This window comes from Pteropus vampyrus, unplaced genomic scaffold, assembly GCF_000151845.1.
Source record: "Pteropus vampyrus isolate Shadow unplaced genomic scaffold, Pvam_2.0 Scaffold3, whole genome shotgun sequence".
NCBI classification, from domain to species: domain Eukaryota; kingdom Metazoa; phylum Chordata; class Mammalia; order Chiroptera; family Pteropodidae; genus Pteropus; species Pteropus vampyrus.
This window is the reverse complement of record NW_011888784.1, coordinates 4,953,740-4,973,383: the sequence shown is the minus strand read 5'-3', so window position 1 is coordinate 4,973,383 and position 19,644 is coordinate 4,953,740. Positions and strand designations below refer to the sequence as shown.

At 33.5% G+C, this 19,644-nt stretch overlaps 1 protein-coding gene across 6 annotated transcripts in view; it reads right to left on the bottom strand.

The window, feature by feature from the left end:
• Positions 1–19,644, bottom strand: part of SMAD2 (SMAD family member 2) — a 79,511-nt gene that overhangs the window by 9,670 nt on the left and 50,197 nt on the right. For 5 of the 6 annotated variants that reach the window (XM_023531263.1, XM_011360933.2, XM_023531271.1 and 2 more), the window contains 8 exons: positions 15,499–15,588; positions 14,294–14,487; positions 13,357–13,491; positions 10,418–10,492; positions 5,296–5,349; positions 3,926–4,138; positions 1,075–1,212; positions 745–889 (listed from right to left, as the gene is read on the bottom strand). In XM_023531263.1, the coding sequence (XP_023387031.1) occupies positions 745–889; positions 1,075–1,212; positions 3,926–4,138; positions 5,296–5,349; positions 10,418–10,492; positions 13,357–13,491; positions 14,294–14,487; positions 15,499–15,588 (1,044 nt within the window). The remainder of the gene's footprint in view (positions 1–744; positions 890–1,074; positions 1,213–3,925; positions 4,139–5,295; positions 5,350–10,417; positions 10,493–13,356; positions 13,492–14,293; positions 14,488–15,498; positions 15,589–19,644) is intronic. The other variant, XM_023531272.1, reaches the window with a different exon arrangement.

The window sequence follows — 19,644 nt, the reverse complement described above, 5'->3', positions numbered from 1 at the left end:
GAGCTCTCCACCACTTACAATGTGTCCTTGGGCAAATTATCAAATATCTTGTAAGCCTACTTTGAAATAAGTAGTATTAGTTTGAATCATTTATTTACAAAGATTATAACCTTATAAAGAAAGGATAACAACAGAAAACAGAAATTCTTAGCCAGGTTGAAAGGCAATTAAAACACACCATAGTGCTTGGCACCTAACAAGTATCCCCTTCTAATACTATAGATTCAGTAATAGGTTCCACCTCTTAACCTTATATTCAGATGGTCTCCACATATTTGCCCAGCCTTATTCTTTTGTATTTCCTATACTCCAAGCAAACTGAACTAGTTTATTGCCAGGATCATCACTTCCCACCCCTTCAAACCTATGACTATTATGTATCTTTTAGAACCTAGATCATGTGCCATCTCCACCAGAAGCCTCCCTGAGCCCCAGTGAAAACGTTTCTCCTTCCCTGAACTGACATAAACCTTCTAATATATCCTTTTTACATTATTTAACACTCTGCATTATGTTACAGTGCATGTCCATACATGTTTCAATTCTATCTTCTATAATGCCAGCACAGGAATTAGCAAGTTTTGAACCTAGAGGCCTCCGATTTTCTTTTGTTATTTTACATAAAGATCTGCTGACTCCATAACTTCAACGAAAATAGATACATGTGAACTCCAGAGGACGCAAAGAATGGAAGAAAAAAGATTTATACTGTGGAAACTTAAGAAGTGAATATGTATTTCATACCGGTATTCTGCTCCCCACCCTTTCACAAAACTCATTCTTATGGTGCACATTCTAGTTAGTTGATACACGGCTTCAAAACCCTGATTAACAGACTGAGCCAGAAGAGCAGCAAATTCTTGGTTGTTGAAGATCTTCAGATTACAGCCTATGATTGAAAAAAAGTAAAAGAAAATTGTGTAAAGAGTATCATTGTAAGAAAATAATTTTAAAAAGGCTACAGATATTAGACTACGAGCATGCAAATCATCTTCTAAGTCCTATAAATTAACAACAACTACAAAAACTCAAGAAGTTGATAAGATAGGTTTATTTACATTGTTGTATCCATACCTGGTGGAATTTTACACACTGTTGCAGGGTGCCAGCCGTATCTCTGATTACAATTGGGGCTCTGCACAAAGATTGCACTATCACTTAGGCACTCAGCAAAAACTTCCCCACCTATGTAATATAAGCGCACGCCTCTTCCTAAAACAAAATACATATGGGATTAGTTTTATAACATTTACTATTTCAGCATGACTCCGGAAGAGTCTTCTTGAAGGAATACTAAAATGACATAAGGTATTTAGATATTTTCCATAGCTGTGCTTCTCCTAGGTCTAACTTTGAAACATACCAATGGGTATTTTTCCAAGTATTTTGTAACAATGATTTTATTGATTTGTAAAAATAATACATGCCTGTCAAAAGTATTTAAACAACATAGAAAGTGCATAGACAGTAAAATACAACTTTTCATACAAATTATTTATTATTTTAAAATAAGTAAAAAAAATTGAGGTAATTTTAAAGCAATTAACTAATGTTTGGAAAAACATACCTTCATTATAATAAATATTTCCTTATAGATCCCACTATGGTTAAGGAAAAAAGGTAATAAAAATCATGAAGAGGTTAAAGTCATTTAAAACTACATATTATTGTGACAATCAAATCCTTAGATATATAAGCAGAATTAGGTAGGAAAAAAATTATATCAGAAGATTTTAACAAAGCTCTTTCAGAATTTGACAAATCAAATACACATAAAATAGAGAAATAAGGATTAAGGCAAAGTTCTAAGATAACACTTAAGATTCTCACCCCTGGTGTGCATATATCTTCTCTATCATTCCAACACTAATCTAGGTGCTGCTGTTAAGGAATTTTTCAGATGTAATTAAGGTCTCAAATGAGACCTTAGATGACCTCGACGAAAGGGAGATTATCTTTGGTAGGCCTAACTTAAGCAGGTGGTATCCTTTAAAAGGGACTGGGCTGTCCTAGGTAAAATTGATTCAAAGTGTGAGAGGGAATCAACGCAAGAGATGCTCCACTGCTGACTATGAAGATGGAGGAGGCTATGTGGCAAGGAATGCAGGTGGCCTCCAGTTGCTGAGAGCAGTTTCCAGCTGACAGTCTGCAAGAAATTAGGATCTTAGTGCTACAACTTCAAGGAAGTGAACCAATCAGCTTGGAAGAAGACCTTAAGCTCTAGATGAGAAGCCAGCCCAGATGACATCCTGATTTCCCCTTGTTAGGCCTTAATGAGATTCTTAAGCCATATCTGGACTCCTGCCCCACAGAGACTGTGAGATAATAAATTTGTGTAGTTTCAGGCTGGTAAGTGTGTGGTTATATTATGCAGTAAAAGGAAACTAATAAAACAACCTATAAGCCAGATTTAACACATAAACGTAGAACCTGATGTCCTGGTTCTTATGACTGCAGAAAAAAATCATGTACTGACCGTCATGAAAACATTAAGTCCAAAAATTAGACATTTTTCCGGCTATAGTCTCTGATCAAAACCACCCCATGAACTAGAAATCAAAAGTAAAAAGATGATCCAATAATTACAGCAATCTAAAAATTTGCAGAGAAGTGAATAAGGTAGAGGAAACCTCCTATTAAATTTTTATGCACAACCCCGAATAAAATACAGAAAAAAATCAGAACTATTTTAGTTAAAATAGGGTGGCTATTCAGAAGCCTTCTTTACCTACAAGATATCTTCATACCTTAAGAAGGATTATACAAAATTTATATGTCAAGCGAGATTTGAGAAATTCAACACGAAGCCAAGAAACAGACCTCTCAAGTACTTAACTCTCTGCAGAATCACATCTTTTTCGTGATCAGCATTATTTCTCACAGGAGGTAATGGTTCATTAAACAAAAACAGAAACAAACTACTGCTAAAAGAAGTTACATTAAGGTGATTGAGAACTATGTTCAGTTACATCAATGGTGCTCAAAACTTTTTTTTTACCTACCCCATAGTCAAAAAGTATACTGATGACCTCAAAGAGTTTTTGTTTATGTGGCTTATATCTATGGAAACTTAGCATATTAGATATTAAAACTGAGATTCAAAACATTTATTAATTCATTTAAGAAATCAAAATAATAAACCTACCACATATTAATATAAATAACATGTTTATGAAAATAACTCTATTTTCCAAAGCAAAAAAATTAGTGATAAGAGTAGCAATGTTTTATATTTTTGCAAATCTCTTTAACATCTGACTTAACCGAAGAAGGCTGCTTCTCACCAGAGTCTACATTTAATCTCTTGCAAGATCATAAGCCATCTAACCTCTCAATACTTCACTGTATACTAGTGAGAGAATGGCAGTGAAAGAGGCAAATAACATCCTAGCACCATTATGAAAATAGTTTTGACCTCACAAGCTTGCTGAAAGGGTAGTGGGACTACCATATTTTGAAGTCCTCTGAATTATTTTTTGGACAATAATAAATGGTAGTTGTTTTAGGTATCTTACTTCAGATAGATAGTAAGATTTGATTTAATATATTAACTCACTGAAGAAGGAACACACTAGAAGATGTAAACAAACAAAAAACTGATCATTTGTTAAAATTATAATCCTAAAATCTAAACATGACAATTTTCTAACTGGTATATAGAGGCTCAATAAAGTTATTTTAACACATATTAAAGGACTTTCCAGTATCAAGAGTGACAAATAAAGATAAACTGAAGAGTTTGCAGACGGAAGGATCACATCACCATGATCTATTAAAAGCAGTAAGCTGTGCACTTAAACTGAGAGAGAAGGCAGGCTTTTTTTTTTTGCATACAATCTCTTGATGTGGTAAACCACATAATGCTCACATTATGAGCATATGGCATTGGTTTTTCACACACACACACACACACACAAAAACATACCTATATGTCTTCTTGTCATTTCTACTGTAGCATTTCGGTTGACATTGGAGAGTAAACCTAAGCAGAATCTCTCTGAATTTGATGGATCTGTGAAGCCGTCTACAGTGAGTGAGGGCTGTGATGCATGGAAGGTCTCTCCAACCCTCTGGTTTAATTCATAATATGCTATTGAACACCAAAATGCAGGTTCTGAATAAGTAACTGGCTGCAAATCTGGGGGTGGGGGGGGAGAAAAACCCAATCCCATAAGAACAAGAAATGTTGTGTGAACAATTCGAGCCAAGAATAGATTGAATATCATCATCTTCACATGCTTTATGCCAGCCTACAACTGGCACAGCTCAGGAAGTAGACTTAACATCTATAACACGAACTCCAGTTTCCATAGATCAAACCAGATTTTCAATTTCCCCCATATCATGAACTCATCCAATCTTCAAACATCTTTAGACTTTATGGTGGATCATTTGATCTCCTAGTAGTTTTACTCTAGTTCCTGTTCAAATATAAAACTACCATAGGAAAGCAAATCAACTTGCTTAATAAAGCTAATTTTTGGTAGGATGAAGTAGAATAAAACTGGAGCAAAGATGGAGTCAAAAGCCAGAAGAAGAAGAACAGGATACAAAATATGACACACTTTTGACATTTGTCTATTTTAACATAAGATGCTAAGTAGTTACTCTAGTTACAAAACCCCGCATACACAAGAAACAAAAAGTAATAAAACACAGAGAGTATGCAGGAAGAAACAGAATATGGAATCCAAAGAATCTACATTTCATGGGAAAACTAAAATCGCATGAATTTGATTTCTATAATTTTGATTAAAATACATAAGGAATATCATGAAAAAATTGACAATTTTTTAGAATTCTGAATGTGTCAACTGAAGAGAAATTGTGAAGTAATTTATAAAGTAAAATAAAGACCAAAAATAAACTACAGAATTTATATAAATACACATACATACATATACATGCATACATATCCCCCATACCACATGAACATATTTGTGATATATGTGTATATATATTTATACACATACTTCTTGTATTAATTGCTATTACAAAATATATAACAAACGTACCCATAAAAAATCTAGCCATAATAGGTCATAAAATTTTCCATGAATAAAGAATTTGATTTCCATGAACAAAAAGGTTGTTAGTTTCTTACACTATGTGCCAGCAGAAAAGAGTTTTAGTAAAATTGAGGAACATTACCAATATCATTTTTAAAAGGCATTAGTATGAACAATCACTTGATTACTGATTGGGATCCCTTTCTCATATATGGGAAAAATGAGTAGAGAGAGCATTTAAGTAAGTGATATAAAAACAGTGGGGGGAAAAGTATTTGCAACTTACCCAAACTATGATTAACAGGGGAAAGAGTAGTAGGAGATAGTTCTGCTGGAGATCCTGAAACGAAAGGATTCAGTTTAAAGATAGATGTCCAAGTATTTCCAGAACTTCTGACCAAATAATAACAAAACTAGCTGTAATTAATGATCACAAATAACACACAGGTAATTTATATCTCAAGAATTCAAAATATATAACTGCTTTGAGTGTAATTTTTGAGGTTTCAAGATATAAAAGGTAAAAAAGAGTATAAACAGTCTTGGCTTCTAGCCACCCAGTTCCCCTTCTCAAAGGCATCCAGTGTATCTTTCCAGAACTATTCTATGAACCATACAAATATATTCTGTTCTGTGTCCTCTGCTGTTTACATACAAATGATAACATAGTTTTGAACTTTGCTTTTATACTACTTACTCTACAGAGATGTTGTCGTTTCCTTATTAATTACTTATCTATATATTAGCTGTATAAAATTATGTTATGGTATATTGTGATCCCATACTGATCAATACTCAGGCTAATCTTGCAAATTTTGCATACTTTCAATCAATTATAATCATAGACTCTTAAAAGAGAAATTGCCAGGTCAAAGAGCTGTGGTTCTATAATTCTGTTAATATTGTCATCTATAGAGGTTGTACCAGTTTGCATTCCCAGTAACAAAAATAGTGAGGGTATGTGTTATTGTTGATAGGTGAGAATGTGATCTTAACAAGTATAGTTTTAATCAGTATTGCTCTATGACACTGAGCAGCTATAGACTCATTTCTATTGTGTGTCCTTTCTGTTCTTTTAGTCTGTTCTTTTTTTTTTTGTTTATTTTTCTATCAAGGTGTTGATTACTTTTCTCACTAAATTATAGAAGGCTCTTTATGTGTTAGGGATATTAGTCCTTTCATGGTATAGGTTGCAAATATTTGATTATTTGTCTTATAACTCTTCATCCTAATTTTGATTAAGCTGTATTTAAAAAAACTTTTATGTGATATAATTTATCCATCATTTTGGGGTGTGTCACAGTGGTGACAGCAGATCTTGTCTCACTCTTAACTTAAAGGGAATATTCTAGTATTTTCCCATTAAGTATAATGCTGGCTTTGAGGATGAGAGACAACATTGCTTATTTAGAATTTCTGCAACAATAATCTCAACTGGCCAGTGCAATGTAATGCTGCCTCATAAAGACAATCTAGAAGCTATGTGTCTATGCTCTGCAACAATTTAAATAGCATTTTAATAACACCTTCGTTAATAGTTGTGTAGAATTCCTGTGTTAAACTGTAGTTAACAATTTTCTAGAGTTTAAAACATTTCTGTTTCTTCTATGAAAGTTGACTAAGATAGCTCTATTTTCTCGCGTCAGTTCTGGTAAATTATATTTTCTTAGAAAATTATGCATGTCTTCCAGTTTTAGGGAAACAAGATAAATCTAATCAAGAAAATAAGGGGGAGGGGCACAAATACAAGAGAAAAGGAAGGTACAACCACAGACACAGAAGAATAAAACAATGAGACACTACTTCACTCAATTCCATGCAACTAAATTTTACAACATGTTTGTTGTAAATGTTGTTAAATGATCACATAACAATAATAGGATAAGTTTTGCTGTCTGATCATCATTCTCTACACATTTTGGGAAAGTTATCTAAAAATACAAGCTTCAAATATACAGCATGGTGTAGATGTAGAGTAAGACAGGTCAAACAGACCCTCCTCTCCAAACCATTATAACCACGACAATAAAATACCAGGCAACACAGGTGAAATGGCAACTCTCAGACAAAACTGATGAAGCAAAAATAGAGAACAGGTGACAATTATTTTTTAGAAGAGAGAACAGTCTTCCATAACAAAATTAAGCTCTTATGTTCTTTTTTTGTTCCTCATTTTGAAAAATCTGTTGGCAAGTCACAACAGGTACAACTAAGAAAGGTCAAAATATATTTAGAACAATGAACTAAAATTCACTGCTGTTTCCTGAAGCTGATATAAAATAAACAAAGCCACTATTAGAAATGGAGGAAACTGCCTAATTTTTCATCATTTAACTGTTTTTCCTCTATCAAATACTTCTCAGAAGTGACTAATATAGTCATAGTTCATTTAGATTAATAGTTTAGTCAGATGTGATAAAATTATAGATGACAAAAAGGTTCATTATAATCATATATAAAATTTTTTAAAGTTAAATTAAGCTAATAATTTATTAGCTAAAAGTAGTTTTTAGAAACATTTTTTTAAAACAGAGGTAGGTTAATTGGTAATTAACCTATTAGTTATTCACATATTCATGCTGCTACTGAAGTCTGGGACTTCCTGTTATGAGAAGTAAAAAATATCTTATTTAGCTAGTTTCAATCAGTAGTTTCTGTTACTTGCAGCTAAAACATCTAGAGAAATCCTTGTGTTGGTATCTTTGCATACAAATTCTATATTACTCTCTAGTATTACTCTCTAGTACTCTCTAGTATTTTATATACAACCAATCTAAAACAACACGAGACATGCAAAGAAATAGGAACAACTGACCCATAATCAAGAGATAAGAGTCAACAGAAGCAGACTTACATATCAACCAGATACTGGAATGATCAGAGAAAGAGTTTAAATGGAAATTATAAAACTGAAAAACAGATTATCTGAAATGAATTCATGGGCAGAACAAAAGTTAGACCCACATACACGTTATCACTTGATTTTCGACATAGAAGCCAAGGTAAATCAATGGAGAAAAAAAGGTCTCTCCAATAAATGGTGTTAAAACAACTGGACAAATGTCTATTGAAAAGGTATGAAGAGCGGAAATGATAAATATGGAGGCAGAGTAGTCTCTTCCTTATTCGTGGCGTCACTTTTCTCAGTTTCAGTTACCTGCATTCAACTGTGATCTGAAAATATTAATGGAAAATTCCAGAAATAAACTATTCACAAGTTTTAAATTGTGTGTCATTCTCAGTAGTGTGATGAAATCTCATGCTGTCCCACTCTGCCCCGCCTAGGATGTGAATCGTCCTTTTGTCCAAATGAAAACACTATATATAGTGTATCCATACTGTATGTGCTACCCGCTCATTAGTCACTTAACAGCCATCTAGGTTACCAGATGGTCTGTTGCAGTATTGCAGTGCTTGTGCTCAAGTAATGCGTATTTTACTTAAGAGTGGCCCAGAGGTGCAAGGGTAGTGATATTGGCAATTCAAATAAGCCAATGAGAAGCCATAAAGTGCTTTCTTTAAAAAGGTGAGTCCAGAAAAATAAGATACTTTGAGAGACCACATTCACATGACTTTTATTACAGTATATTGTTCTAATTGTTCTATTGTTACTTATTGTTAATTTGTTACTGTGTGTGTCCAATTTATAAATTAAGCTTTATCATAGGTATGTATGTGTAGGAGAAAACATAATGCTATGGGTTCAATACTATCTGCAATTTCAGGCATCCACTGGGGGTCTTGGAACATATCTCCTGCATATATGGGAGGACTATTATATATTCATCTTATTGCCACTGTCATGCTTCAGCTATATTATCGATTAGGCATTTGTGCACTGACTGGAATTCTTGTGGCCTTTTGAGTTCATCCATGTTGTATCATGGATCAGTACTTCATTTATTTATATGGTTGAACAATATTCCAGTGTATGGATATACCTAATTTAATTTATCCTTCATCATTAGATGGACAACTAGGTTGTTTCTACTTTGTTTCTACTATTATGTTTATGTGAAAATTGTGCACAAGTTTAGCATGGATGTGTACAAATTCAGTTTTCAATCTTCTTGGGTATATACCTAGGAGTAAAATTACTGGGTTATACTGTTATTCGATAATTTCTGAAGAACAGCAAATCTGCCCAAAACAACTGAACCATTTTACATTCCTGCCAGCAACATAGGAAGACTCCAACTCCTCCATACCCTCATCAACACTTGTTATTGTCCTTTTTGATTATAACCATTCCAGTCGGTGTAAAATGGCATGTCACTGTGGTTTTCATTTGCATTGCTCTGATCACTAATCATGTTGAGTATGTTTTCATGACATTCATTTTTAAATTTTAGAAGCAGTTGTCCATCACAGGGCAAACAGGAACATGGTTTATTCAGGGATACAGTTCTTTGAGATACAGGTATGTAAGAAAGACATATCTGGAAAGCCAAATATAACTTGCAGTAAGACATTACGATATACAAGGTGTTATTTCCAATGATCTGTCTTTCTTGGTTATCTACCACTCCAAACAACTTTAGGTATGACTGGTTATAGTAGAAGCTTCTTTACCTGAGAGTCTAAATAATGGAAAGATTTAGTCAACAGAATTATTGTAAAGGCCAGCCCACCTCCAACTGCCAATGTTAATTCATTTAAAAATAATTTATGTAACTGAAGAATGATTTACAATAAACTGTAATTTGTCAGGTTGTGATATTAAGGTCCCCAATCCTTAAGATACTGACAGTTTAGGATATATCAAAACAGCCAGTAACAATGACATCAAAGCTATTTAACTGGCAGCCTATTAGTTCTGGTGGGCTATACATTTTATTATATGACAACTGTTTTTAAAGCTTTGATGTTTGCAATATTACATATTAACCCTTTTTCTCCATTGTGTTTGGAATTGATAAATATTAGAAATTGGTTGAATTAGGTCAGGTACAAGGTATTTTGTGTAAACAATCTACTGTAATTCAGAACTATCATGTTACAGGGGCACTAAAAAGCTGATTCCCATCCCTTATCTCCAAATTCCTCTGAAAATTTGTTACTGGGCTAATTTTGGCCTTTCATTAACAAAAATATAAGTATTTACGGGATAACAAAACTTTAAAAACCACAGAATTCTTAAAAAAGAAAAATATCTGAGTGTTCTCAAATTTTCATTTACTCTAACAAGAGAAAATTCTAACAATTATTCTGCAAAGTAGCATATGTTCATTTTTCATGGACAACAGGGCCCTTCTCTTTGATGGTCCAAATATAATTAAATCAAGATAGACAATTCATTTTATGACATGTGTCCCAACTTCTCTAAGAGTTATGAATAACTCATGTGAGTCTCAAACCAGGCAAAAATGTTGATCTAATTACTAAGGAATTCTGAAAGACATTTTTACCTGTATCCATACTTTGGTTCAACTGTTGATCACTTGTTTCTCCATCTTCACTGATATATCCAGGAGGTGGCGTTTCTACAAAAGTTTAGAACGTATCACGTACAGTTGCAATTTAATCTCACCACCTTTTCTCCTAGCCACCAAAGATAACCAATGAATTGCTCTGAATAACAAATATAAATGTTATATAATACTATTATAAAAAGCAGTACTGGATACTAACGGCTTAAGATTCGGGTTCTGCTCCAAATCTTGTAGGTAAATCCTTAAAGCCTACTTGAAATACAATCAAGTTCTTTGGGCATATTTTCTTAGCTATTATTTACATATCTGGCTCATTTCCGTATGTATATTTTCTGGGGCAAGAGCCAAAAATTTAACTTCAAAGATGCCTCGGTTCTGAATCAGTATGCTTCAAAGACATTAGTACCAACAATGTTTGTTTTTTTCTTTTAAACTAATGGCCATCATGGATGGGTACTAGATGATTAAAGGACACCCCTACCAACTCCCATAAACACACGTGAGCGCAGACACACACACATGAGATTTCAGATTACATGTAGTATAGGCTTACATCTTCCACTAGGTTCTATAGGGCAAAATATGGTAACATAGCTGGAATTCTACATAAAAATCATATTTCTCCAAAGATTTCTAACCAGTAAATTTTGAGTGAAGCACAAAATTAAATTTTGTGCAGGCTACTGCACAAAACTGAGGCAAAATACTCCTTGAAAACAAATAATATTCTAGCATTTCATTTCTAACCTGTTTTATGAAGAAAACATTTATATTTAGGAGGTGTATGAACATCTGAATAAGCTATAAAATAAAAACATTTATATGATTTTATCAATTATACCTGCAAAGATGAAAAATAAGTTTAAATGATTATTAACAGCTTAATATTTATACTGCTAGACAGTTTTAAGCAATTCAAATAATGCAGACACATACCTAAAAAGATTTTTGTAATTACCAAAAAGGGGAGAGAGAAGATGTGGGTTAAAGGTCTTCTTCATTAACCTTTCACAATCTCCCTTCAATAAACTAATTACGAATTTCAACTTCTTAAGTATCAAACTTTTCATTTAGGTATCAGTACCCCCAAAATTTAATACTGAAACTCTAAGAATAAAATACCTTCATATATTCAAAGAAGACAAAAATAAAAGCGATACATATCATTATGTAGTATTTTAGAGGTTAAAGCTAAGAAAATTAAACAGAGACAAGCTTTGCCAGCTTAACCACCCATGTCTCAAAGGTTTAAGAAGGAAGAAATACTGAACTTTTAAACACTTTACCCTGTTTTACTTTTCTCCATTATTATTTGTCTATAAAATAACAAATGATAAAGCGATTAGCATTTGAGAAAATGTTAAAATTTCTTTTGATGTGGAATAAAAAGTGAACCCTTAGGTTTCGCTATGAGTTGGAGCTGGGTAAACCCCATTGGTCAAGAAAAGCAAATAGGTGTGATCCACTTTTGATTTTCTACTTTCTAAAATACCCAAATCTAAATAAATAAAGAAGGAAAAACAAATCCAAACATCTCCACAAGTGAAAGCCACTAAACATTTTGATCAACTCCTTCCAAATAATTATTGGGCAGATAGTCAGTCTTATAAGACCGTCTGTCTGCTTATGCCTCAGTTTCCTAGTATTGTTGAATAATACTAATTCCCACTTTGAAGACTTAAAATGCCTCTCCCTCCTCACACCACACACACATAACTCTACTTCTGGCCAAATTGTGCTCCCTATGAAATGTACTGTTTTAGCCTTGTTTTTCCCCCTCATCCTGGCCCTCATACTCTATTCCCACTCCATGCACTTTCCTCCTAACTTCTCAAAAATTTTATGTTTCTTAGCAACCCAAAAAAGTCTCAAATTTTCTTTTGGAATAAAATAGTAATCAAAGAAACGCACATTAAAACAATTAGAAGACACTTTCTAACTTTAAAATTAGCTATTTTTAAAAAGATCCTTATGTTTTAAAAATTGTATTTAACCAACAAGCATTATTTCCAAGACGAGACACATTAAAGAAATATTTCTGATGTACCTGAAACTCTAAGTTCCTTGCACATTTTCAGTGTAATAAAATAAAAATAAGAGTGGAATAGAGGATTATTACAAAAGGAAAAAAAGCCCTGACACTATAAAAAAATGGACACTAAAAAAATCCTCATCCTCGTATTACACGCTTAGTTTCTGCTAAGAAAAAAATAAGGGGGAGGTGGGGAGGACAGACAAAGTAAGAAAACACTACTTGTTCTCTTAAAAAAAAAAAATAGTAAAAATTAAGAGTATACAGTACTGTATCATGGAATATTACTGGATCACATAATACAATTATTAGAGTGGAATTTGAGAACCATGCAGTTGAATTCATTTACTTTTCAGCAGGAGTTACTGAGGCACAGACGAAAAAGAATTAAAGTGGAGGTTTTCTGATTTTCAGTACAACTTACATGTTGCTATGTCTGTGGAACTAAAATATTATATCTCCTATAGAAATGTTATGTTTCTCTTAAACATGATCTATTAAAATGATTGGTCAATTTTTAATGACATTTATTTCAGGAATGCTTTTTTCCTGTATCATTTACTTAGCTTACATTCTGCAACTCTCTTAGCTTCAATGACTAAAACAAACTTACTAAGATCTTTTCTTTTCTGCTTCTCACAGTACTTTGATTAAAGCCACTGCAAAAGAAAATGAAATATAAAGTAAAACTTTTCTCCAGAAAAAATATTTAAAGTAGTAGGTTTATTCATTTCACAAAATAATCAGCCAACAGATCAGATATTTATATTTAAAATCCAGGACCATTTTTTAAAAAGTCAAACCACAGTTTACTAATACTTTAATGAAAAAAAAAAAAATTATAACTATCTCAGTTTTTACGAGATTCATAAGGCAAAAATACCTGGGATGTAATTACTCTGTGGCTCAATTCCCGCTGGGAAATTAGTGTTTTCTGGAATGGAGTGGGTATAATCATCCAGAGGCGGTAGTTCTGTTAAGATCTCAGTGTGCCGTGGCACTAATACTGGAGGCAAAACTAAAAAAGTAAAAGAAATCCAAGTTAATGGCAAGGAGCAAGGCGTGGGGGCCAGGACCTGTATTAAACAACTTCACATACACACATACTAAAATGTAGCCTGGCTTAATTTTTTAAATGTAGGGCCTACCTATTCAGTTTTATCCAAGTTATCAAGAAACTGACAAATCTGATTTTGATTTTAACTTATTATGCAGTCCACAATCTAAACTGCCAAGTCCCAATTAATCTTGCACTCTTGGGCACAAGGTGATCCTGGTAATATTATATTACCATAAAAGTCCATATATCCCCATTGGAAAGGTTGCAGAAAGATCTGTAAAATTATATTTAGGGTATTTTCTAAAAATACAGCTGTAGTCTTAAAATGTTTCAAGTACATAGATAAGTAAACTAAAAGTCTTGCTATGAGTTTTACTAAACTGCTTAGATGGAAATGATGTCATGAAAGTACTTAAAAAAAACCATTCAGAGAGCAAAATGACTGAAAACAGTTAATGTAGCAGACAAAGAAGTATATCAGTTTTGTTCTAAGCAGACTGAATTTGTAGAATCAGAATTTCCTATATGTGTACTTTGATGTAAAATATTACGCTATCCCAAGAAACTATCTTTCCATTTTTTCCATAAAATTTTTTTAAAAAAGTATTTTTAATTACTTTAAAAAGTAATAGTCTGAATTTAAAGTAATTTATTAGAATTTTACATCAAAATTTCCCTAGGTAAATTAGGTATATGAGTATCTAACACACTTAAGTACAAGCACTTAATTTAAATAAGGAAAAAAATCTAACTTTCCTACCTGGTGTCTCAACTCTCTGGTAGTGGTAAGGGTTTACACATACTTCATCCTTTTTAAGATTAAAAGCATATTCGCAGTTTTCAATTGCTTTGAGTTCATGATGACTGTGAAGATCAGGCCAGCGCCATAATCGGCAATATATAACATGTGGCAGTCCTTTTCGATGAGATACCTGAAGTCGACCATCAAGAGACCTATTGGGAAGCAAGGGGAAAAGAAAGGTGGAAGCTTTAAAAAACAGGAATAGTCAATTGGACTAAATAAGTAAAACAAAAGCTTAAAAGAAAGGAATGACAGACAGTTTTAGTGAGTACGAGGAAGAAAAATGTACCATTTAATGGATCTGATAGAAAAGTAAACAGTAGCTCTAGCAGATGTTTCTTAAAAACATGCTACATAAATGACTCATATGTCAGTGACTGGTTAACCATTTGTGAAAAAATTGATTTTTAAAGAGTATCATATAGTTATATTTGAAAAACTTGTCAACTTTTATCTTTAGTAAATCAAACTCTTATTTAAGGGTGCTTTTAAGGACATTAATTCTGTAGGTGACTGAATTATCAAAAAAAGGAACTAGTGTGAAGAATGGTAAATACTAACAATGATGTAAACGTAACTTACTCAAGCTAATGTAACTTACTACCCAGTTGTGACTGTGTTGAGTACTGAGGTATTATTTCTATAGCTCACACATAAATGCAGATGGTGATGAAAATGATGAGATGAAATGGACGAATACCAATATGTTCAAAGAGAATGAAGTGATTAAAAAAAGATAACGTAAAAAATGAGTTAGCCTAGCGTTGTGTTCAGTAATTAACTATGTATTTATTAGTATAAAGGAGATGAGGTTTAGATGATAGCAAGAAATTTAGCAAAAACTGGTTATGTATCTATTTAAAAATTAGGCCAACAACAGATTATAATCTAATCTCAAACTAAAATGTGAATATAGTTATCAAAGTTCCTATTCTTTAGGGGATGCAATTATTTAAAGAAAATTAGAATTTCATTGATCAAAACTTCAGCTGAAACATTTAATATACTTTTAATACTGGCAAGCAGGTATTTTAAATGCCATGCCTTATTTTACATTAAGGAAACATCCTAGGCAAAATTATACTAAGCAACCCACTACTGGTCTTCCAAAACACCCCCCTCCCACAAGATCTCTAAGATTCGACAGAGGGCAGAATATTCACCTGGTTTGTTCAGAGAAGCTGTAAAGGCCTGTTGTATCCCACTGATCTATCGTATTTGGTGTACTCAGTCCCCAAATTTCAGAGCAAGTGCTGTGCATAAATTGAAAAACAAAAAATTGATGTGAACATGGAAGCGTGGTTATTCAAAATACCATGATGTAAAACATGGAAAATGTACAGAATACTTCCTTCACCCAGAAAATATACACTGCTTCACTTTTTCACAGGCATTTAGTGCTGGTTTCTATATTTTCTATATGAAGGAAGCCAATAAAATGGAACATGTGACTCCAGATAAGTTATGATTATGTTTTTAAAATGTGAACACCAATGCTAGCTTAATGAAATCATACCTATAATGCCCCTTCCAGTTTCCTCTACTCACAACAAAAGATCTAATACCTATGCCATTAGCCTTACTAACAGTGCTTCATTTTACAATCCAGTTTTAAAAAAACTTACTATACACAAATGTCAACTGGTATTTTTAATATAGGAAAAGTTCCAATTAAAATAGATATATATCCACAGTTAAGATTTTTCGAGTTATTTGTGTGAGATACTTACATATTCAGTTTTATAGAAAATTACTATTGTTCTCTTACTACTAGGACAAGGAAGTAGGTTTTGAAGTCACCCTAAAGTATCACACCACCTTAAAAGTCTTAAGAAATTTCTGAGGACTAAAAATATGTGAAAACACCAAATTCTTAAAAGATAGTAAGAATATGAAAAATTCATATGGTGAATTTTGTGGTAATAATTCTCCCTGTTTCCCTTGCCACTACTTTATTTCACAGTCACTTCTCATCTATGGGAGAAGGGAAGGAAGGACATTTAACACTTAAAAGGCAGTCTGGAATGAAACTTTGACTGCTAAGGTGTCTCAGGTCATAAGTTGTATTTTTAAAATGAGAGTTCAGAAGGTAATCACTGAAACTCAATTCCGTTTCTTACATATCGCAAAATCATCAAAATTTCAATAAGGAAGAAACATTTTGAAACAACCTCTGAAAATAAAATCGAACAACTGATTAAATTGCAGATGTACATAGTGCTAACAAATGAGGTAACTCCACATTTCAAACAGCAATGGTGAATAGTGCCATCTTCCTTTGGCTGGGTAGGTAGCACACACTCATCACATGGGGTGCTGGGTTTCGGTGCTACTGGGCCTCTTGCACAGCCACTGGGCAGCAGAAACACCTCATGACAAGCTTTGGGGTCTACAGTAACTGCAATCCTGGACAGTTAAAAAAAATCAATTTTCAGATATTTTCCAGCACCTTGAGATATATTACAAAATGTCTTGCTTTTTAGGCTGCAGATGTCTCTTTCATTTCCCAAACTATAAAAGAAAGAAAAAGCCAAGACACTGGAGGATAACTCAGGCCTTTTCTCCCCCCCCCCCAAAGGTGAACTAAAAAACCATGGCATAAATGGTTCTTTTATTTAAGATATTTATCAAATAGCTACTGGAAACATATAGCACCACATAGTTTAAATCATGATTAAAAACAACTAAATTTTAGGGTCTTATGAATTTGAATTTAAACTTCAGAAGAAATACTATACAGCTAATTCTTCTTTCTTTGAAAATAATTCAAGGAAAATGATTAACAAAAGAGTGAATCAAGAGGCTATTCAGCTCTTATGAGACTAGAATGAACAGTAACTCTGGGACTGATACAAGAACCAGAATCTTAAAAAGCACAAGAGCTTAAGTTGTGCTTTATTCAAGCCTTGAAATAAATCAGAGAATAATAAACAGGAGTTGTTAAAAACATACAATCAATCTAGAGGCAGAAAGACCTAGGTCCCAAATCTAACTAGCCACTTTCCAACTGCCATCCATCATAGGGTATAGGTAAGCCTCAGTTCTATCAGTTATTGTATCTCTCTCACAAATTAGAAGGTTTATTTAAAAATAATAATTTGCTTATAGCTAGTAAAATTTTTGCTTGGTTACATAAGAAAAAATATTTTTAAAAAGAATAAATTTATAATAAAATAAACAAAACACCAAAATAAATGTAATAATAAATATGTCAAAACTACACGAAGAAACATTTGAATTATTACTAAAGAACACAAAAGTAAACCGAGCAAAAGAGAAATACATCTTCCTAGAAAAACACCATACTGATATTAATTCTCCCCAATTTTTTATATATGCAACCTTGATAACGATTTTTTTTTAAATGTTAAGATCCAGATAACAGTATTCCAAATACAGCATACCAAAATAAACAAGAATAACTAGGAAAACTCTGACAAAGAGTAGGGACTGGCCTTAGCCAAATTCTGAAACAAGTTATAAATCCTCCAAAATGGAAACATGCAATTAGCAAAAGAATACAGAAACCTAACAATATTTGAAAATATAATAAAATCAACTACTTAACAGTGGAGAGAGACCAAAAACAGATAAAAATGGGAGTTAATCTTTGTAAGAGAACAACTGCATTGGAGGAGAGCGTTTCTGTGGCTTTGTACCCAGGCGCACACCACAGTCTAAGAAAGGCAGAATAACTAGACTATAAGCAGAAAACTGCAGTTTCACTGACCTGCAGAATCAAAGCCTGGATTTGGGGCTGCCCAAGAGACTGGAAAAAGAAGGGGGAAATTCTGTAAAGAAGGAAGCAACACAGGGGGAAAACATCAAAATATGAGTGTGAACTCTGCCCAAATCTTTGACTAACCCCTAAACTACCCAGGTGGGAGAAATTGGGGACCTGCTGAAAACCAGCTCCTGGTGGTCCAAAGGAACTGAGCTGAGATTTCAGTTGTTGCTGACACAGACGCAAACAGTTTGGACTTTGAGGCCACCCAGAACTATCTGCTCGTACAAAAATCAATATCCTTCAGAGGAAGGTAACAGAATTTAGAGTCTTTATAATGTTTTGCCTCAAATACCCAGCATAAAACTACAAATTACTAAACATGTGAATAGGAATATGTGAGCCCTTAGTTCAAAAGAGAAAACAGCCAGTAGAAACAGACCACTAAGATGAACTAACAGACAAGGTTTTTAAAGTAAATATTATGAGTATGTTCATGGACTTAATGAACAGATGGAAGTCTCAGCTGAGTAACAGAAACTATAAAAATGAATCAAAGGAAATTCCAGAACTGAAAATTACAAAATCAGAAATAAAGAATTAACTTGATGGTTGAAGAAGACAGAAGAGTCAGTGAATTTAAAGATGGGTCAATAGAAATCATCTTAATCAGAAGAACCAAAATAAAAAAGACTGTCTAACTGAATGAAGTCTCAGGAACATGTAAAGTCCCAGAAAGAGGTGAAGCAAGAACAGACCAGAAAAAAATATTTGAAATTATGGCTTAAATACTTTCAACTTTATGAAAAACTAAACTCATACTTCCATGAAACCCAATATCAAGCAGATGAAATACAAAGAGAATCACACTTGGGCATGTCATTATCAAAATGCTAAAAACAAAAGATAAAAAGAAAATCTTTAAAGTAGTGAGCACTACAAAAATTCTTGGCACAAAGAACTCCATCCAAACCCCTGCACTAAGAGACTCGACCAAACTCTAGCAGGGCTTCCAGGAGCCTAAGGGAGTCCCTGGTATGACCCATATACTTCTGAGTTCCTGTCTAGAAAAGCTCAAGGCTGCCAAAAGAATTTATCATTTGTCCAAGCTAACACCTATCCATAGGCCCCTGACTTCCTTTTCCAGAGCATTTATTTAGAAAACTTAAAATTGTAAATCCTTCCTCTCTCTGAGATGTATGTGTGTCTCCTACGACTCAGGAGTGTCTTTTTCAAGGACCAAAAACCAGTCCTTTGAAATGTAATCAGGAAGGATAGGGCTTCCTTCGCCCAGCATAACTTCAATAAATGGCATTTAGCAGACACAGATGGTCTAATCACACTGATACCAACATACTCGATCATCCCCTTCTTGGGTAGTTTTTCACTTCCTTGACTCTGTTCAAGCATCCATTCATCCTCCCTTACCTACGCCCACCTCGACCTCCTAGTCACCTCAATGCCAATTGGAACAGAGCTCAGTTCTTTCCCCTACTGCAATGGTTACTGAATAAAATCTGTTTTTAACACCTTTAACCAATGTCCAGCTGTGTTTAACTTTGATACCAGCTAGAGCATAACCATC